The following is a 20,619-nucleotide window of genomic DNA, read 5'->3' as shown; positions in this document are numbered from 1 at the left end:
AAAGCCATTAAATTTAAACTAGCAGCTGCTGTGTGAAACTATCTCTGTTCTAATTGTACATCTTTGACTTTGATAAATGAATTATAGTAATTTATATAACTAGTAAGTACAATATTTTCCAAAAGGAAATAATAGAACTGCTTACTTGTGGATGAGGGGAGTCAACTAGGTTCAGAGATTTCCGGTGAGTGTTCAAAACCTTTGTAGGCAAGGACATTGAAACATCTGGAAAAAAAATAATATAAAGCCATTTTACAGATCTGTTACTGTACAAATCCTAATGTTGCTGAAAATCAAAATATAAATGATACTGAGGATCAGTTAGACAATATAAGCAAATTAGTTTAAACAAACTCCAGATACCATTTACAGGAAAAGCGGGCTTGTTATGGAGTAGTTTGTATTATTGAAAGAGAAGAATATATTGTCATTTCTAAAGTAGATTTTCATAAAAAGGAAAGGCTGGATGAATCAAAGTTTGGTTATACATATCTGTAACTTCTATTTAAATTATTATCAATGTTCTGCCTAGAGAAAAAAAATGTGCTAACACTTGTGTTCAAATCAAATTTAGTGTTGAAATTTGATAAAACAAATTTCAACACTAAAAAATGAAAACTCTAATGATCTAAATCTCTTCCAAACTCATCTATCACCACAAAATATACAACTTACAACTCAACCTAGACATCAAATTAATACAACACAACCCAATCAACAAACAACTACTAATCAACTAATCAGAGATGCAATGGAGAGAGGACAAAAAATAAATAATGCAATATTATTTGGACTTGAAAACACAAATGAACCAGATATCAATAAGATTCACAACATCATTGGAAATTATAATTCATCAACCATCTCCCCAAATGAAATAATTGCTGTCTCCAGAGATGGACCAGAATATAAAAACAGCGATGGGACAACAGCACCAAGATTTTGTAGAGTTATATGCACTAATGAGGACAGCAAACGCAAATTCATAAAGACTATAAACTCAATTGCTAAATCCAACCCTACCTACAGTAAACTTAGATCGCGCCCTGACCTATCCTTTCTACAAAGGATACGCCTCGTGAACTTCGCACAGAACTTAAAAGAAGACAAGACAATGGTGAATCCAACCTATACATCGACTACCATGCTGATTGCATAAAAAATAAAACCTGCAATCAAAAAATCACCTCCAAACCCCCCATCACCCATAACAATCAACCAGCCATCCCAGTATTCAACCAAGTACCCATCCCCCTACCTCCCATTCAACCAACCATCTTACCAACTATCCAACCAACAGCCATCCAATCAACAATCCAACCAGCCATCCAACCAACCATCCAACCAACCATCCAAACAGCCATCCAAGCAGCCATCCAAGCAGCCATCCAAACAGCCATCCAACCAGCCATCCAAACAGCCACCCAACAATCCACCCAACCAGCCATCCAAACAACCATCCATCCAAACACCCAAACTACCATCCAACCATCTATACAACCATCTATTGTCCACAACCCCCAACCTACTAACACCCAAAACTAGGTATGCACGCCTTACCTCTTCAACACCAATCATATCAGATCTCAAATGCAAATTGATAAATGCAAGAAGCATAGTCAACAAATTACCTGAATTTATCCTCTTATTAAACAGTGGCACATTTGATATCATTTTGTTTGAAACATGGCTGAATTCATCCTTCCTGACTCCATTATCTCAAACAAAGAATATCAAGTCTATCGATCAGATCGGGAAAACCAAGAGGTGGTGGAGTGGCTATCTTTTACAAAAGACACTGAATCTAAAAATATCCAAGTAGCACATAAACTCTCTTCCTGAAACCATAGTATGCGACCTATCCCTTGACACTACTCTTGATTCTTACTATGCTACAGAGCCCCCGACTATGACATTACCCACGCAAATATGCTAACCTCAATGCTAACATGGACTACCTCTTGCCCATACCCTCTTATCTTCCTTGGTGACTTAAATCTACCTCTCATTAACTGGACAACCAACGAATGTTCAACTGACCCAATCCATACTACACTATACAACGCTGTTACAAACCTAGGTCTTGAACAACTTGTAACTAACAATACAAGACTCAACAACTGCCTTGACCTCATCTTCTGCAACAATCCAAACTCAATTTACGGTATACAAATTAAAGAACCTTTTCAAACAGTGACCACTGCATGATTGATTTTCGTCTCAATATACGTCCATACTTAATTCGTCATAACACCAGAACTCCCAACTACAACTTCAAGAAAGCCAATTACGACCTTATAAACAACGATCTTTCACTTCTGAACTGGCAAAATCTGTTTGCAACCTGCATAACCGCTGATGACCTCTATAGAATCTTCCTACTTGAAATCAATAGAGTCATTAAATTATATGTACCACGAATGACTACCATGTCCAAGAAAAACAAACTACCCATATCAATAAAAAAGCTTCAATCAAAAAAATCCCTCTGGAAAAGAAACAAAAAAGGCTATGTTACAAACTTCAGAAACCGTTACAGAAACATATGCAACCAAATTAAAACTGAATGCACAAATTACCACACCAAGCAAGAAGAAAACCTTTTACGCACAAATTCCAATCGTGCCTTTTATAATTTTGTCAACAGTAAACTTAAAGATTCAAGATCCATCCCACCACTAAAAGATTCTAACAACAAAGAATGCAATGACGAAACAGTCAAAGCAAACCTCTTCAACATTTTCTTTGGCTCAGTTTTTGTTAACTCCGATAACACATATCCAACATTCCACAAACGAACCAGCAATGACTATGATGATCTAACTCATATAGATTTCACAGAAGACAACGTTGGTAAAGCTCTTCACAACTTAAAACCATCGCTTTCTATTGGACCTGATGGTCTATGTGCATATTTCTTAAAAAAACTTTCCATTAGTCATTTTATCATTTAAAGCTAATTTAAATGTGATATTAAAATTAGAAGTGGTGTGTATAAAGAAGATATTTTCTGGAAGACTTGGAAACCATTTGTGGACTTTGCGCTTGGAACATTGGACGCTTCAGTACCTGTACCTCGAGAACGTGGATTTTGGCAATCATGAGGATATATCCGAAGACCCAAATCTTCCTTTTATGTATAGCACAAGGGTGTAATAATGTATTTTCTTTTTGTTTGTTTGTTGCAAAAAAATAATAAAAAAATTAAAAAAAAAAAAAAAAACTTTCCATTAATATAGCTGAACCCCTAAGTATTATCTTTGATAAAGCTTTCACTACCAGTTCTCTTCCCAAACTTTGGTCACTAGCCACAGTCATCCCCATCTTCAAAAAAGGAGACCCCAGCTTAGTCGAAAACTACAGACCGATCTCCCTTTGCTGCGTCACCTGCAAAGTCATGGAATCTATCATCAATCAATCCATTACCTCACACTTAGAAACTAACAACCTACTCTCCAACAAACAATTTGGTTTCAGGAAAAAGTTATCATGTAACTTACAACTTCTCCACTGCAAAAACATATGGACTTCAAATCTAGATCAAGGCAAATCAATAGATGCAATCTACATAGACTTCTGCAAAGCTTTTGACTCAGTAGTACACGATAAACTTCTCCTTAAACTAACATCCTATGGCATCTCAGGACCCCTCCACAAATGGATATCTGCTTTTCTGTCTAACAGACAACAAGTGGTCAAAATTGGCAATGCTTTATCAAATCCTGTTCCTGTCAAGAGTGGCGTTCCTCAAGGCAGCGTCCTTGGACCAACACTCTTTATTCTATACATTAATGATCTTTGTGACCATATCTCAAGTAATTGTGTTCTCTTTGCTGACGATGTCAAACTATTTAACACCACAGACAACACTTCTATCATTCAAAACGACCTTGACCATCTAACCGCTTGGTCTAAAATTGGCAGCTCCAAATTTCAACCAGCAAATGCTCAGTCTTACATATAGGAAAAAGAACTCTAAAACTAAGTACATACTAGATGGACATTACCTTACAGACGACCCCATCCCGTTAAAGACCTTGGAGTTTTCATGTCAAATGATCTAAGTGCCAAAGCCCACTGCAACTACATAGCAAAAAAGCTCTAAGAGTTGTAAACCTAATTTTTAGCTTCTTTTCCAAAACACCACACTACTAACCAGAGCATATAAAACATTTGCTAGACCAATTCTAGAATACAGCTCACCTGTTTGGAACCCTCACCACATCTCTGACATCAATACAATTGAACGTGTCCAGAAATATTTTACAAGAAGAGTTCTCCATTCCTCTGAAAACAACAAAATACCTTATCCCACCAGACTTGAAATCCTAGGCTTAGAAAACTTGGAACTCCGTCGCCTCGACAAGACCTAAGTTTAGCTCACAGAATCATCTATTGTAATGTCCTTCCTGTCAAAGACTACTTCAGCTTTAATTGCAATAATACAAGGGCAACCAATAGATTTAAACTTAATGTAAACCGCTTTAATCTAGATTGCAGAAAATACGACTTCTGCAACAGAATCATCAGTGCTTGGAATACTTTACCTGACTCTGTGGTCTCTTCCCATAATCCTAACAGCTTTAACCAAAAACTTTCTACTATTGACCTCACCCCATTCCTAAGAGGACCATATATATGTATAAGCGCACAAACGTGCCTACCGTTCCTGTCCTATTGTTTTTCTTTTCTTCTTCCTATATATGTTTATATGTGTATATACTATATAATCTTTTTGTATGATGTTGTGACAAAATAAATAAATAAAATAAATAAATAAATAAATCCTGAAAACATGAGAATATTCCCATATCACCATATTTAATATTAGCCAAAATGTTAATTCCTAAATGTATATAATCTTACATATGCCCTCATTATTTCATGTCCATTTGTGATATAAGAATGTACAAGGTTGCACATGCAAATTTGGCTAGGACTTTTATGTGCTTAGCTTACTGTCACAGATTCTAACATAGCATGTTATCCAGGCTAGAAACTGTGATTCATAACAAATTCTAAACCAATATTTGCTTTTTAAATTTTACATGTTGAATTACCCGAATTATATTATAACTCACATTTTCTCCTCAGGGCAAAACAGATTCAAGGAACCTGGAATGAAAAACTGCTAAAGAGAAAAGGAAATGGAAGGAGTGCCAAGTCTAAAGGTTCATTTGTTTTTGGCTTTCTCAAAGTGAAAATCATGGCAGTTTTATGTACTAACAGAACCATATAATTTCCCAAATACTGAACCAGGAATTGTTATAGTTTGCACCCAATTTTGTCCTGATTTTCCCTTTACTTTTAAATTTTAGCAATTCATAAATAAAGAACTTATCTAACCAGGAAATCTTTGTATCTAGTCAAAATAATCAGAGGAAATATTTTTGAATTTTTAATTAGTTGAAACTTTTCTTCTTCCACCTTTATCACAATGTACAGGTGGTCCTCAACTTAGTGACTGTTCAAAGTTACAACAGCATTGAAAAAAGTGACTTATGACTGTTTTTCATAGTTACAACATTTTCAGCATCCCTATGATCATGTGATCAAAAATCAGATGCCTGGCAGCTGGTTCATATTTATTACCATTGCTATATCCCAAGATCATGTGATCATCTTTTGCAACCTTCTGACAAGAAAAGTCAAGGGGGAAGCTAGATTCACTTAACAACCAGATTATCAACTGCACAGATTCACTTAACAAATGAGGCAAGAAAAGGGGCAAAATTTGCTTAACAAATGTCTCACTTAACAACAGAAATGTTGGACTCAATTGTGGTTGTAAGTTGAGAACTACCTGTATTTTGTTGCTTAAAATAACATGATTCACAACCTGTTCTATTCATCAGTGAATACAGAACACACTGTTGGATTCTTATTTCTGTCTGTACTTAACAGTGATACTTTTTTCTAACAATTTGTGACCAACTGGGCAAATTTCCCAATAGGTATTTATCATGATAGTGTCAGTTCTATTAACTATTTCTACAGATACCTGAAAATAAAGCCTCATTTTTTTTGTAAAATGTGCTCTAATCTTACTAAAATAAGTATATTTCATGTGAGATGACAGATTTTTGCAGTAACAAAATGTCAGCATTCACAGGCATTCCATCTGTTAAATAGTATAGATTTAAAGTATAAAAACTTACTTGGAACATCCAGTCCCTTAGCCTTGGCCATGATTGATAGTATTTCTCTAGTAGAATGAGCAGCACTGAACACGTAGGATGAATTTGTGCCTTTTCTCAGTGGAGGCAAGTATGATTTCAGAGCAGTACTCTGTAACATGCTATTTATGTACTGGTCCAGTTCATCCTGGCTTTCTGTCAAGAAACATTAAAAGAAAAGCTGTTTGAAGTAAAGCACTTATGCCTCTGTCCAATTAATCTTATATTTTGTCATATACAGGTAGTCTTTGACTTACAATCAAAATTGAGCCCAAAATAACTATTGCTAAGTGAGACATTTGTTAAGTGTCACAGTTGTTAAATGAATCACAGCAGTTATTAAGTTAGTAACACAATTGTTAAGTGGATCTGGCTTCCCGATTGACTTTACTTATCAAAAGGTAGCAAAAGGTAATCAAATGATCAAAAGGTAATCAAACGTCAGAAGGTCACAAAAGCTAATCACGACACTCCAATCATCGTAAATTTGAATTAGTTGCCAAGTGTCCAAATTTTGATCACATGGTTACAGGGATGTTGCAACAGTCATAAGTGTGAAGAACAGTCATAAGTCACTTTTTTCAGTGCTGTTGTAACTTCAAAAAGTCACTAAATGAACTGTTGTAACTCATGGGCTACCTGTACATGCTTTGAGGAAGACAAGAACTTTTGTTCTATGTAGCATTCTGATTTGAGTCACCTTCTCAAGGAGTTTGATGGCATATAAATTTAATAAATAAATAAATCTTCAGGCTCTATAAATACACACATAAGATGTTAAAATTAGTGATTGTGTATACTCTCAATATTTAGTATTTTTATAGTTTTCTAACTCTTCCAGCCTGGGTTTTTCATAAATAGATAGCCTCTTCAACTATTCTGCTTTCCATTAAGTCCCAAATTCCCTTTTAGAACATCCAACCAGTCCCTCTGAAGTTAAACAACTTTGAACAAACCACACAAATGTACATGCTGAAATATATTTTCTGATATTGTTTTTTCCCTTTTTATTAATACCTATCGAATTATTTCCAAGTTGCTTTCTGGCCTGGCACAGACTTAATTTAAATTTTTAACAAAGCTTGAAAAAAATTAAATAGAAAAAAATGTATTTAAAATAACAAAAAATTGAAGTAATTATAGTATAATTCTTATACACTGTTTGAACTTCTCTTTTAACATTAAATGAAAGAACCTCTATTACAGTGATGGCTAACTTTTTCTGGACTGAGTGCCCAAAGTGCGCACACCCACACATAAATGGGCACATGGCCGAAACTCCAAAATGAAATGTGCATGCGGCCCCTGTGCATGCCCCCCATCCCCCACACATGGGCAGCAGAGACCTGAAGACCAGCTGGCCGGTGGGAGGTATGTGCACATGCACAGTACAGCTAAACTGGGCATGTGCCATCAGAGAGGGTGCTATGTGCCACCTCTGGCATGTAGATTCACCATCATGGCTCTATGATTTCCTCAGGAAGATTTTCCCACTGATATCCTAGAGATCTTTCCATCTTTTCACTAATAAAGCCTTTCTTGATCGTTTCAAGTAGATCTTGGTTACAGATTCATTTGAGAGTTTGGGGGGGGGGGCGGATTTAGGGATATTATCTGTCTTCAAACCATCTGATGATTTATAAATAGGGAACAACTCTCGAATTATAGTCAGAAATAAATTGAGTTTATTAACATAATATAGTCAACAAACTCATATCAGAAATCCAGTGTATGCATTTTGTATTTACTATAGCTCCTGAACATTCATAATCTCAATTTAGAGCATGTTACAATACTCACTAAGGCATGATTACTGTGACTACATATCCAGAAAGGTGTGTTCATCAGATGTGACCAAAATTGCTCTTGGTTACTATTTGCAATTTCTATACATAGATATACTGCTCAAATAAAATGAAAATGCATCATTACCCTTATCACAGAAGTCTGTATAATCTTCTAGTTCATAGCCACTTTCAGGGCTAGAATAGCCTTCACTCTCATCATCAAACAGCTTGCTGTCACAATCAGGATCCAAGAAGCTTAGGTTTGTATAGAATGAAGTGGTCAGAAAGTCCGAAAGTTTGCCCAACTTCACTCTGGAAAAGGAATTGAAGAGGAAGAACACATATTTGTTACACACACACACACACACACACACACACACACACACCCCTCTGTACACACTTACAAACACAGAGACACATGCAGGTACACACATATATACACATATGCATACTGTTGAAAAGGGATTCCTAAGTACCACACTGTTCAACAATTGATAAATAAATGGGATTTTCGCAAGTAATCACATAATATCATGATAGATAAACAATCATTAAGATATACTGTTCCATAGCCAGATGGAAAATAAAGATGCCCATCATCATCGCATCTTCTTTTTGCCCTTTGTAGAGTAATCTAACTTGTGACATTGCATTAACTTATACTTCCAAACTTCATATCAGACCTGAAGCCTAATTTATTCATTAACCTCTTTTATACTGAATTTCTGAAACTTAAAAAGAATTTTAAAATATACTCGGGGTGGGATTCAGCTGGTTTGGACCGATTCAGGTGAACTGGATGCTAATTTTATATCTGGGTTGCCGAACTGGTAGTTACAAGGACTTCCTGGCCCCACCTCTCCTCCCAGGGGTCTCCACATGGCCCGTTTTGGATGCCAGGTAAGTGTAGCGCCTTGTGCGGAGGCTCTGGGAAGGCGAAAAATGGGTTGTTCCAGAAGTCTGGAAACAGGCCCACTTCTTGCCTCCGGAGGACCTCTGGAGCTCAGGGAAGGCCGTTTTCGCCCTCCTGGAGGCTTAAACAGAGGCTCTGGAGCCTGGGAATGGCAAAAAAGGGCCTCCCAGAAGCTCCGAAAGTCCCAAAACAGCCCTGTTTCCGGCCTCTGGAGGGCCTCTGAAGTCCGGGGGAGGCCGCTTTCACATTCCCAGAAGCTCAAGGAAAGCCTCTGGAGCCTGGGGAGGGCGAAAATGACCCCCGCCATGCTACAAGAGGCCGAATAGGCCATGACCACCATGGCCATGAACACCCAGCAACCGGGCAGAGAACCAGTTGCTAAAATTTTTAAATCCCACCCCTGAATATACTGAATACTAAAGTAGCAAATGTAAATACGAACAATCCAACACTTACACAAATTGTATGGTAACATCCAATCAGAAAAAAACATTAGGTGGAAAAGTTTTACCCAATAATCAAAAATAGGAAAAAGGAAATGTCTCAACTATTTGTAATGCACATAATGCTCACCTTGCTCCTCCAAAATATCCATCTCCAAGCTTTCTTATGGTGGCAAGAATTGCAGAATCAATATCAGTCCCATCATCAACTAAAATAAATAAACCAACAAACCAACACAGACTTACACATATTTTGGAGAAATATCTTTCACTTATGATTCACTTAAAAAGAAAATCCAGTATGAAAAATTTTGGTTTAAGGAACATCTAACCTATATTGTCTATTATTTTGAGTCTTCCCTTCACAGATGAAGAAAAGCAGCAATATGCCATTTGTAAGCAATTTTATTCATCATACATATTAGATAGATAGATAGATAGATAGATAGATAGATAGATAGATAGATAGATAGATAGATAGATAGATGTAGATGTAGATGTACATATATAGATATGTTAAGCATGAGGTCTGAAAGGTTGAGTTCATTTGTACTATGAGTTTTCCCAAGAGTGGGAGGAGAAACTGTCATGTATGTCATAAGTCACTGCAAAAATTATTCAAATCCTATACTGCATATTCTCAGTTTATTTTATTTATTTATTTATTTATTTAGTCACAACAATATATATAAGTGTCATACAAAAAAAATTATATAGTATATAAACATATATATGAGTAAATACCGTATATACTCGAGTATAAGCCGAGTTTTTCAGCACGTTTTTTGTGCTGAAAAACATCCCCTCGGCTTATACTCGAGTATATACGGCTTATACTCGAGTTTTTTTTTCTTCTTTTTTTCACATTATACCGGATGGCGCAAACTTGGCGGGCTTTTGCATTAGCGCGGGGAAGCCCTGCCGGTGCAGTGAGAGGGCGGGGCGGGGGAGCCGCCAGCCTTCTCGGCTGAGGGAGGGAGGGTTTCCCCGACCGGTAGCTGCCTCATTTCCCACCCTCGGCTTATACTCGAGTCCCCAGTTTACCCCAGTTTTTTGGGGTAAAATTGGGGACCTCGGCTTATACTCGGATCGGCTTATATTCGAGTATATACGGTATTAGGAGGTATAAGCATGACACCCAGCTATACATTTCCACCTCAGACCACCCCAACGAGTCCATCGAAGTGATGTCCTGGTGTCTGGAAGCCGTACGGGTCTGGATGGGGAGAAACAGGCTTCGGCTCAACCCCTCCAAGAACAAGTGGCTGTGGATGCCGGCTTCCCGGTACAGCCAGTTTACTCCATTGCTGACTGTTGGGGGGGGGCGAGTCGTTGGTCCCCACGGAGAGGGTTCGCAATTTAGGCGTCCCCCTGGATGCATGGCTGTCTCTAGAAGACCATTTGACGGCCGTCGCCAGGGGGGCTTTTTATCAGGTTCGCCTGATTCACCAGTTGCGTCCCTTACTAGACCGGGTTTCCCTTTGCACAGTCACTCATGCCCTCATTACATCCCGCCTGAACTACTGCAATGCTCTCTACATGGGGCTCCCCTTGAAGAGCACCCGGAAGATCAAACTGGTCCAGAATGCGGCCGCGCGGGTCATAGAGGGAGCACCTCGTGGCTCCCATGTAACACTTCTCCTGCGCGGACTGCACTGGCTTACAGTGGTCTTTCGGGTGCAATTCAAGGTGTTGGTTGCCACCTTTAAAGCGCTCCATGGCTTAGGACCAGGCTATTTATGGGACCGCCTACTGCCACCAACAGCCTCCCATCGACCTGTGCGCTCCCACAGGGAGGGCCTCCTCGGGGTACCATCAGTTAAACAATGTCGACTGGCGGCCCCCAGGGGGAGGGCCTTCTCTGTGGGGGCTCCTGCCCTCTGGAATGAGTTGCCTCCGGGGCTTTGCCAACTCCCCGACCTTCGGACCTTCCGCTGTGAGCTGAAGACTCTTTTATTCCATCGAGCAGGGCTAGCCTAAAAATGCAGTTTTTAATGGGGTTTTACTTTTATTATTATTGTTAGTTTTTTAGTATTTTGGCCACAAATTATATTAATTTTATTGTGTTTTTAATTTGTATTTATTGTGTTTTTTAAACTGGCTGTTAACCGCCTTGAGTCCTTCGGGAGAAGGGCAGTATACAAATTCAATTATAAATAAATAAATAAATTTTATATATATATATATATATATATATATATATATATATATATATATATATATGTATATGTATATGTATATGTATATGTATATGTATATGTATATGTATATGTATGTATATATATCTATCTATCTGTAGGTCTTTGGTTATTCGGGTTTTCTCCGTAAAATTGGAAGTGTCTTGGCGACATTTTGACGAAGTCTCATTCGTCATCTTCAGGCTTCAGCTTCGTGCTTCTGGGAGCAATGTGTGATTGCAGCTGTTTCTTCCTTTTTAACTGCTAGTGGGGGTTTGAACTGATTGGGTGGGAGCTTGGCTGTGCTCTGATTGGATGGGGGTTTTTTTGTGCTCTGATTGGCTGGGGGTGTGTCCTGTTTGGGTGGGGGCTTGGTTGTGCTCAAATTAGTCTGAGTTGCAGGGGGATTTGAGCTGGTGAGCTGCACTGCTGCTGTTTGGCTTCGTGTTCGTGGTCATGCTACATCTTCATAGTTGGTGTCAGTCTGCTGAATGTATGGATTGGAGGGGTTTGAAATGGCTAATGTTGCAGCTGCGGTCTGGCTTCTGTTCCTTGGTCGTGCTTCCTGATCAGTGTGGGTTTGGTTCTGCTTTCTGGGTGGATGTGTGGTGGTGACATCAGGTGACATCTGGTGATTGGTGACGTCGCCAAGACACTTCCAATTTTACGTGGGAGAAAACCCGATTAACCAAAGACCTACATACAAACACCCGCGAAAACCTCAGAAAACAAATATATATATGTATGTATGTGTATATATATATATATATATATATATATATATATATATATATATACATACATACATACATACATACATACATATATATATATATATATGAAGAAGAAAAGAAAAACAATATGACAGGAATGGTAGGCACGTTTGTGCTCTTATGCACGCCCCTTACCCCCTTGACCTCACCCCCTCTTAGGAAAGGGGTGAGGTCAATAGTAGAAAGTTTTTGGTTAAAGCTTTTAGGATTATGGGAAGAGACCACAGAGTCAGGTAAAGTATTCCAAGCACTGATGATTCTATTACAGAAGTCCTATTTTCTGCAATCTAGATTAAAGCGGCTAACATTAAGTTTAAATCTATTGGTTGCTCTGGTATTATTGCAATTAAAGCTGAAGTAGTCTTTAACAGGAAGGACATTACAATAGATGATTCTATGAGTTAAACTTAGGTCTTGTCGAAGGCGACGGAGTTCCAAGTTTTCTAAGCCTAGGATTTCAAGTCTGGTGGGATAAGGTATTTTGTTGTTTTCAGAGGAACGGAGAATTCTTCTTGTAAAATATTTCTGGACACATTCAATTGTATCGATGTCAGAGATATGGTGAGGGTTCCAAACAGGCGAGCTGTATTCTAGAATTGGTCTAGCAAATGTTTTATATGCTCTGGTTAGTAGTGTAGTGTTTTTGGAAAAGAAGCTACGTAAGATTAGGTTAACAACTCTTAGAGCCTTTTTTGCTATGTAGTTGCAGTGGGCTTTGGCACTTAGATCATTTGACATGAAAACTCCAAGGTCTTTAACGGGATGGGGGTCATCTGTAAGGTAATGTCCATCAAGTATGTACTTAGTGTTTGGGTTCTTTTTTCCAATATGTAAGACTGAGCATTTGCTGGTTGAGATTTAGAGTTGCCAAGTTTTAGACCAAGCGGTTAGATGATAAAGGTCTTTTTGAATGATAGATTGTCTGTGGTGTTAAATAGTTTGACATCGTCAGCAACGAGAACACAATTACTTGAGATATGGTCACAAAGATCATTAATGTACAGTATGAAGAGTGTTGGTCCAAGGATGCTGCCTTGAGGAACACCACTTTTGACAGGAACAGGATTAGATAGAGCATTACCAATTTTGACCACTTGTTGTCTGTTAGACAGAAAAGCAGATATCCATTTGTGAAGGGGTCCTGAAATGCCATAGGATTTTAATTTTAGGAGAAGTTTATCGTGTACTACTGAGTCAAAAGCTTTGCAGAAGTCTATGTAGATTGCATCTATTGTTTTGCCTTGATCAAGATTTGTAGTCCATATGTTTTTACAGTGGAGAAGTTGTGAGTTGCATGATAATTTTTTCCTGAAACCAAATTGTTTATTGGAGAGTAGGTTGTTAGTTTCTAAATGTGAGGTAATGGATTGGTTGATGATTGATTCCATGACTTTGCAGGTGACACAGCACAGAGAGATTGGTTTGTAATTTTTGACTAAGCTGGGGTCTCCTTTTTTGAAGATTGGGATGACTGTGGCTAGTGACCAAAGTTTGGGAAGGGAACTGGTTATGAAAGCTTTATCAAAGATTATGGTTAGGGGTTCTGCTATATTAGTGGAAAGTTTTTTTAAGAAGTATGCACATAATCCATCAGGTCCAATAGATAGCGATGGTTTCAAGTTATGAAGAGCTTTTCCAACATTATCTTCTGTGAAATCTATATGAGTTAAGTCATCATACTCATTGCTGGTACATTTGTGGAATGTCGGATATGTGTCATCGCTGTTAACAAAAACTGAGACAAAGAAAATGTTGAAGAGGTTTGCTTTTACTGTTTCGTCAATGCATTCTTTGCTGTTAGAATCTTTTAGTGGAGGGATGGATCTTGAGTCTTTAAGTTTATTGTTAACAAAATTATTAAAGGCGCGATTGGAATGTGTGCGCAGAAGGTCCCCTTCTTGCTTGGTGTGGTAATTTGTGCATTCAGTTTTTATTTGATTGCATATATTTCTGTAGCGGTTTTTGAAATTTGCTATATAGCCTTTTTTGTTTCTTTTCCAGAGGGATTTTTTTTTGATTGAAGCTTTTTTATTGATATGGGTAGTTTGCTTTTCCTGATCATGGTGGTCGTTTGTGGTACATATAGTTTAATGACTCTATTGATTTCAAGTAGGAAAACTCTATAGTAGTCTTCAGCGGTTATACAGATTGCGAACAGATTTTGCCAGTCCAGAAATGAAAGATCATTGTTTATAAGGTTGTAGTTGGCTTTTTTGAAGTTGTAGTTGGGAATACTATTGTTATGACGATTTAAGTAAGGATGTATATTGAGACGAAAATCAATCATGCAGTGGTCACTGTTGGAAAAAGGTTCTTTAATTTGTAGTCCATAAATTGAGTTTGAGTTGTTGCAGAAGATGAGGTCAAGGCAATTGTTGAGTCTTGTATTGTTAGTTACAAGTTGTTCAAGACCTAGGTTTGTAACAGCGTTGTATAGTGTAGTATGGATTGGATCAGTTGTACATTCATTAGTTATCCAGTTAATGAGAGGTAGATTTAGGTCACCCAGGAAGATATGGACAAGAGGTAGCCCATGTTAGCAGTGTGGTTAGCATATTTGCATGAGTAATGTCATAGTCAGGGGCTTTGTAGCATAGTAAGAATCGAAGAGTGGTGTTAGGGATAGGTCGCATACAATAGTTTCGGGAAGAGAAAGTTTATGTGCAACTTGGATATTTTTTAGATTCGGTGACTTTTTGTAAAAGATAGCCACTCCACCACCTCTTTGGTTTTCATGATCTGATCGATAAACTTGATAGTCTTTGTTTGAGACAATGGAGCCCACTGAAACTACATAGCAAAAAAAGCTCTAAGAGTTGTAAACCTAATTTTGCATAGCTTCTTTTCCAAAAACACCACACTACTAACCAGAGCATATAAAACATTTGCTAGACCAATTCTAGAATACAGCTCGCCTGTTTGGAACCCTCACCACATCTCTGACATCAATACAATTGAACGTGTCCAGAAATATTTTACAAGAAGAGTTCTCCATTCCTCTGAAAACAATAAAATACCCTATCCCACCAGACTTGAAATCCTAGGCTTAGAAAACTTGGAACTCCGTCGCCTTCGACAAGACCTAAGTTTAACTCATAGAATCATCTATTGTAATTTCCTTCCTGTTAAAGACTACTTCAGCTTTAATTGCAATAATACTAGAGCAACTAATAGATTTAAATTTAATGTCAACCGCTTTAATCTAGATTGCAGAAAATATGATTTCCGTAACAGAATCATCAGTGCTTGGAATACTTTACCTGACTCTGTGGTCTCTTCCCATAATCCTAAAAGTTTTATCCAAAAACTTTCTACTATTGACCTCACCCCATTCCTAAGAGGTCCATAAGGGGCGTGCATAAGCGCACAAACGTGCCTACCGTTCCTGTCCTATTGGTTTTTTTCTTTTCTTCTTCCTATATATATGCTTATACCTCCTTATATTTACTCACATATGTGTTTACATACTATATAATCTTTTTGTATGATACCTACATATATTGTTGTAACAAAATAAAATAAATAAATAAATAAAATAAATAAAATTCAGCCATGTTTCACAAACAAATATGATATCAAATATACCACTGTTTAACAAGAGGATAAATTCAGGTAACTTGTTAACAATGCTTCTTGCATTTATCAGTTTGCATTTGAGATCTGTAGTGATTGGTGTTGAAGTGGTAAGGGCCATGCATACCTAGTTTTGGAGTTAGTTGGTTGGGGGTTGAGTACAACAGGTGGTTGTATAGGTGGTTGGATGGGTGGATGGATGTTTTGTGAGGTGAGTGTTTGGATGTTGGGTACTTGATTGTTTGTTGAGATGTTTATGGTAGATAGTTTGGTCATTCAAAAAGGGATAAAAAACTAACTCAACAGGTATTATAATGACCATATATAAATATCATACCATATATGTTTCTGAAATTATAGGAGGCTAGCCATATTAGTCTATGGTATCAAGATAATCAGGAATCTGGCAACACCTTTCCAACAAATAAATTTTATTAAAAGCCACAACTTTCATGAGCTACAGAAATGACCTATAGTCATAAAAGCTTATAACTTTTAATAAAGTGTGTTAATTGGAAATAGTGCCACCAGACATCTGATAATGTGTTTCTGGTTATCAAAAGGAATATTGTGGAACTGGAAAAGATGCAGAAGGCAACCAAGATAATCAGGGCGCCGATAAATAGTATAAGGACAGGATGCAGCAGCTGGGACTGCTTAGTTTAAAGAAAAGACACTTATCTCCTTTATAATATCTCCTTATATTATAAGAAAATTGTGACATTTTTCTATATCACTCATAATACTGGAACTAGAAGCTGTCCAATGAAAATGACTAGTAGATGATTTAAAAGATAAATATTTCTTCACATAGCATGTATTAAATTATCTTGTGAAATATGCTGTCTTTCCAAAACGCCAAAGATGCTGAACAGGGTCTGCAAACTAAAGCAATATGACAATTTCCCTTTGCTCTTAGGAATAAGGATATGGTGCTGTGAAGGAATATCTTTGTCCTGGTATCTTAGTTAAAACAAAGCATCCTTCAAAGCATTGAGAAGTCTTCTTGGGAAAACCAAGGGAGGTTTTTGCATATGCACATGATCTGTATAAGAGCCTCATCTGGCTTTGATGAGCACTGCTGGAGAACATTAAAGGACATGCTGGGAGATTAGCAATTCTTCTTACATTTTCCTCCAGCACACAACAGAGTTTTAATCTGGCTTCAGTCAGTGCAGCTGAAAAAACCTTCAGCTCTCTCCTCTAGCCTTGTCGAAATCCAAATATGCTTTGTTGTGAAATCAGTAAATGTGCAAATCCTTTTCCAAACTTTTCCAGTACCAGAGATAAGAGAATATTTTAAGGCAACAAAGTCCTTTATTAAAGCAAATCATATTGACTATTTGCTTTGATGAAGAAAATCCTGTTTTCCCAGTCCTTTGTCAAGGAGACAATGTCACTTTACACAGGATTATGCTAAATTATTGGCAATGAGTATTTTATTTCTGTGAATTCTATTATTTTAAACTGTTTCTTCTTAAGAAAGCCAGGCTAATAGCAACCCTTAACAAAACTGAATTTATTTTCAATAGTAAACCAACATTTCCAAAGATAATTTGGAAATGTTCTGTTCCTGTCAATAGCGGCGTTCCCCAAGGCAGCATTCTTGGACCAACACTCTTCATATTATACATTAATGATCTCTGTGACCATATTATAAGTAATTGTGTTCTCTTTGCTGATGATGTTAAACTATTCAACACTACCAACAATACAGCTACCCTTCAAAAAGACCTTGACTTTGTGTCGGAATGGTCAAAAACTTGGGAACTCCAAATCTTAACCAGCAAATGCTCTGTCTTACACATTGGAAAAAAGTATCTGAACACTAAATACAAGCTCGATGGACATTACCTTGTAGATGACCCCCACCCCGTTAAAGACCTTGGAGTTTTCATATCAAATGATCTAAGTGCCAAAGCCCACTGCAACTACATCACAAAAAAGGCTTTAAGAGTTGTAAACTTAATCTTACGTAGCTTCTTCTCCAGAAACACTACACTACTAACCAGAGCATATAAAACATTTGCTATACCAATTCTTGAATACAGCTTGCCTGTCTGGAACCCATACCTCATTTCGGACATTAATACAATTGAGCGAGTCCAGAAATATTTTACAAGAAGAGTTCTCCACTCCTCTGATTACAACAAAATACCTTATGCCATCAGACTTGAAATCCTGGGTTTAGAAAATTTAGAACTCCGCTACCTTCGACACGACCTGAGTTTAACTCATAGAATCATCTGTTACAATATCCTTCCTGTTGAAGACTACTTCAGCTTCAATCACAACAATATACGAGCACACAATAGATTTAAGCTTAATGTGAACTGCTCCAATCTTGATTGCAGAAAATATGACTTCAGAAACAGAGTTGTTAATGCCTGGAATGCACTACCAGACTCTGTGGTCTCTTCCCAAAATCCCCAAAGCTTTAACCAAAAACTATCTACTATTGACCTCACCCCATTCCCAAGAGGGAATGTAAGGGACGTGCATAAGAGCACCAACGTGCCTACCATTCCTGTCCTAATGTTTCCTTTGATTGTATCCAATTTCATATAGTTATTACATACTTATGATTATATTTATGCTTATATATCGTATAGTTATTTCATGCTTATGCTTATATATACTGTTGTGACAAATAAAATAAATAAATAAATAATAATTCATTACTTTGTGTCTTCCTGTGGATATCAAGTAGGGCACTTGAAATCAAAATGCTAATATTAGATATGATATGAGTTTAAATGTTTATAAAAATACCAAATAAGTTTTCTTACTGACCAAGCATTGTACTAGTGATTGGGAAAGTAAGAGTTGGTCTTCCAGTCATTCGCCAACAGGAAGTTAGATAAGCCAACTCGGTTCGTAGCATCTCCACAATCATCCGATTGTCTAAAGCCAAGTAGAAGTGATGCTGATCCGTAAACTACAAGGAAATTCAAATTAAAAGTATTATGCATTTACAGTTGGAATCCCAAATCTGATGTCTTCCAGATGTGTTGGATTACTACTCCAACACTGCCGGACAGAGTATATATTAGCATCAGACTTATATGACTAGTTTAGGAAATCCCTTCTCAACAGTAACTTTGACAGCTATAATATGTATGGCCTCGCAACAGCTTTCATCAATTCAGACTGGAATGCTTTAGTTAAACATCAATGGCCTAATTATAAGCATTTGATGTTTGATAACTTCACAATTGGTCCACTGCCTTTTATATGGAATTCTCCTGAAGATGATTTTGATACTAGTTACCACAACAATAGGATCAGTAATTGGACTAGAAGATCTTCAAGGTCCCTTCCAATTATGTTATTCTGTAAAATCAACATTTGGATTATAGTCTAATAGTAAATCTACAAGGATTAGAATTTGGGACCAAAATCCCTCAAAATCTTCCTACTTCTAAGTAAATCTTAAATGAAGACGGAGAAACGTTTGAGCGATACATATGCACTACTTCTGGTGGGATACTAGAAGCTGGAAGGCATGATTCCAAAACTATCAGTTTAGTTTTGAGGGCCACTCATGTTCATAAGGGTTTAAGAATATCAGTAATGGGGGACTTCCGGTTGGCTCCGCTTCGTTGATGGCGGTCTTTTTCAGACCGCTAACCCTGTGAGTCCGTAGAGCCACCAGGACAGCGTAAATCAGCTGTCTGGCGGCTTGAAAAACTCTCCCTCGGGCAAAGAGGGAAAGATGAGCATTCGGGCTGAAGTTGAGCCCCCCGGAGAAGCCCCAGAAAAATTTCTGGAGGGTTGAGGGGAGTGCTCCTTCCAAAGCCTGAAAGAAGCTCCGGACCCGGTGGACATCTTATTTTTGGCAGAAAAAAACGTAGCGTCCAATCTCCGTGACAGAAATGGATTTGTGATGGATTGTAACGCGGATAGAGCAGAAACTGGAGTTCTAGCATTTGTTTGCAAGAAGACTGTAAGTCCCTAATAGAGGATACATTTGTTGTGAAGATAGGAGAGAAGAAGGCAAATGGCATTTTGTGGAATGCAAGCAAATGGCAATTTGTGTATTGGAAACGAAAGTTAAGGAAATGCTTATTAACAGCCAGTGTGGAACCAGAAGATATACGAGAAGATTCTGATTAAATGGAAGAAATGAGAATGTTATGATTTATATTTTTTCTTCTTTTGTTGGAATTATAGTGATTTAGAAGAAAAGCCTTTTGAATTTTCCCTTTTAAACTCTTTTTTGTCCTCTTCTTTTTTCTTTTTTGCTATTGGGTAGGTTATATATTTTAAAAATGGCTTTTAAGCAAATAATACCAAAAGCTACTAAAAACTTTGAAATTTCTTCAGTTCAGATATGAAAATTAAAAGAAGATATTAAAGAGGAATTAAGGAATTTTTTACAAGCGTTTCTGGAGGCTCATTTTTCAGAAATAAATCAAAAATTTGATGAAATGGAGAAAGAGATGTTGGATTTTAAGGAAATGGTGGAAGAGCAGAAGAGGGAAATGAAAATGGTAATTTTGCAAATATTAAGGTCTTGTATTCAGATGGAGGATAGTTTGGAAGAACTTAATAAAGTTAATTTAGAGTTGCAAAGGAAAATAGAGGAAATTCAAAAGGATCAAAACAACTGGAATCTAGATAATAAGATAGAAGATATACAGGTTAAGGTAGATAGGGCAGATGAAGAAAGAGTAATATTACAATATAGATTAATGGAATATGCTATAAGGGTGAGGGGGTTGAAGGAAGGTAGGAAGGAAAATTTAAAAGAGATTTTTATGCAAGCTTTTGCTCA

General features: G+C 37.4%; 1 protein-coding gene across 2 annotated transcripts in view; it reads right to left on the bottom strand.

Annotated features, from left to right (window-relative positions):
• The window catches only part of PHKA2 (phosphorylase kinase regulatory subunit alpha 2), a 361,986-nt gene that overhangs the window by 235,515 nt on the left and 105,852 nt on the right, over window positions 1-20,619 (bottom strand). For both annotated transcript variants that reach the window (XM_058186862.1, XM_058186861.1), the window contains 5 exons: window positions 18,636-18,780; window positions 9,450-9,528; window positions 8,109-8,275; window positions 6,159-6,332; window positions 146-225 (listed from right to left, as the gene is read on the bottom strand). In XM_058186862.1, the coding sequence (XP_058042845.1) occupies window positions 146-225; window positions 6,159-6,332; window positions 8,109-8,275; window positions 9,450-9,528; window positions 18,636-18,780 (645 nt within the window). The remainder of the gene's footprint in view (window positions 1-145; window positions 226-6,158; window positions 6,333-8,108; window positions 8,276-9,449; window positions 9,529-18,635; window positions 18,781-20,619) is intronic.

Source organism: Ahaetulla prasina, chromosome 5, assembly GCF_028640845.1.
Source record: "Ahaetulla prasina isolate Xishuangbanna chromosome 5, ASM2864084v1, whole genome shotgun sequence".
Lineage (NCBI taxonomy): Eukaryota > Metazoa > Chordata > Lepidosauria > Squamata > Colubridae > Ahaetulla > Ahaetulla prasina.
Note: the sequence above shows the minus strand (reverse complement) of the source record. Positions and strands in the feature narration are given on the sequence as shown.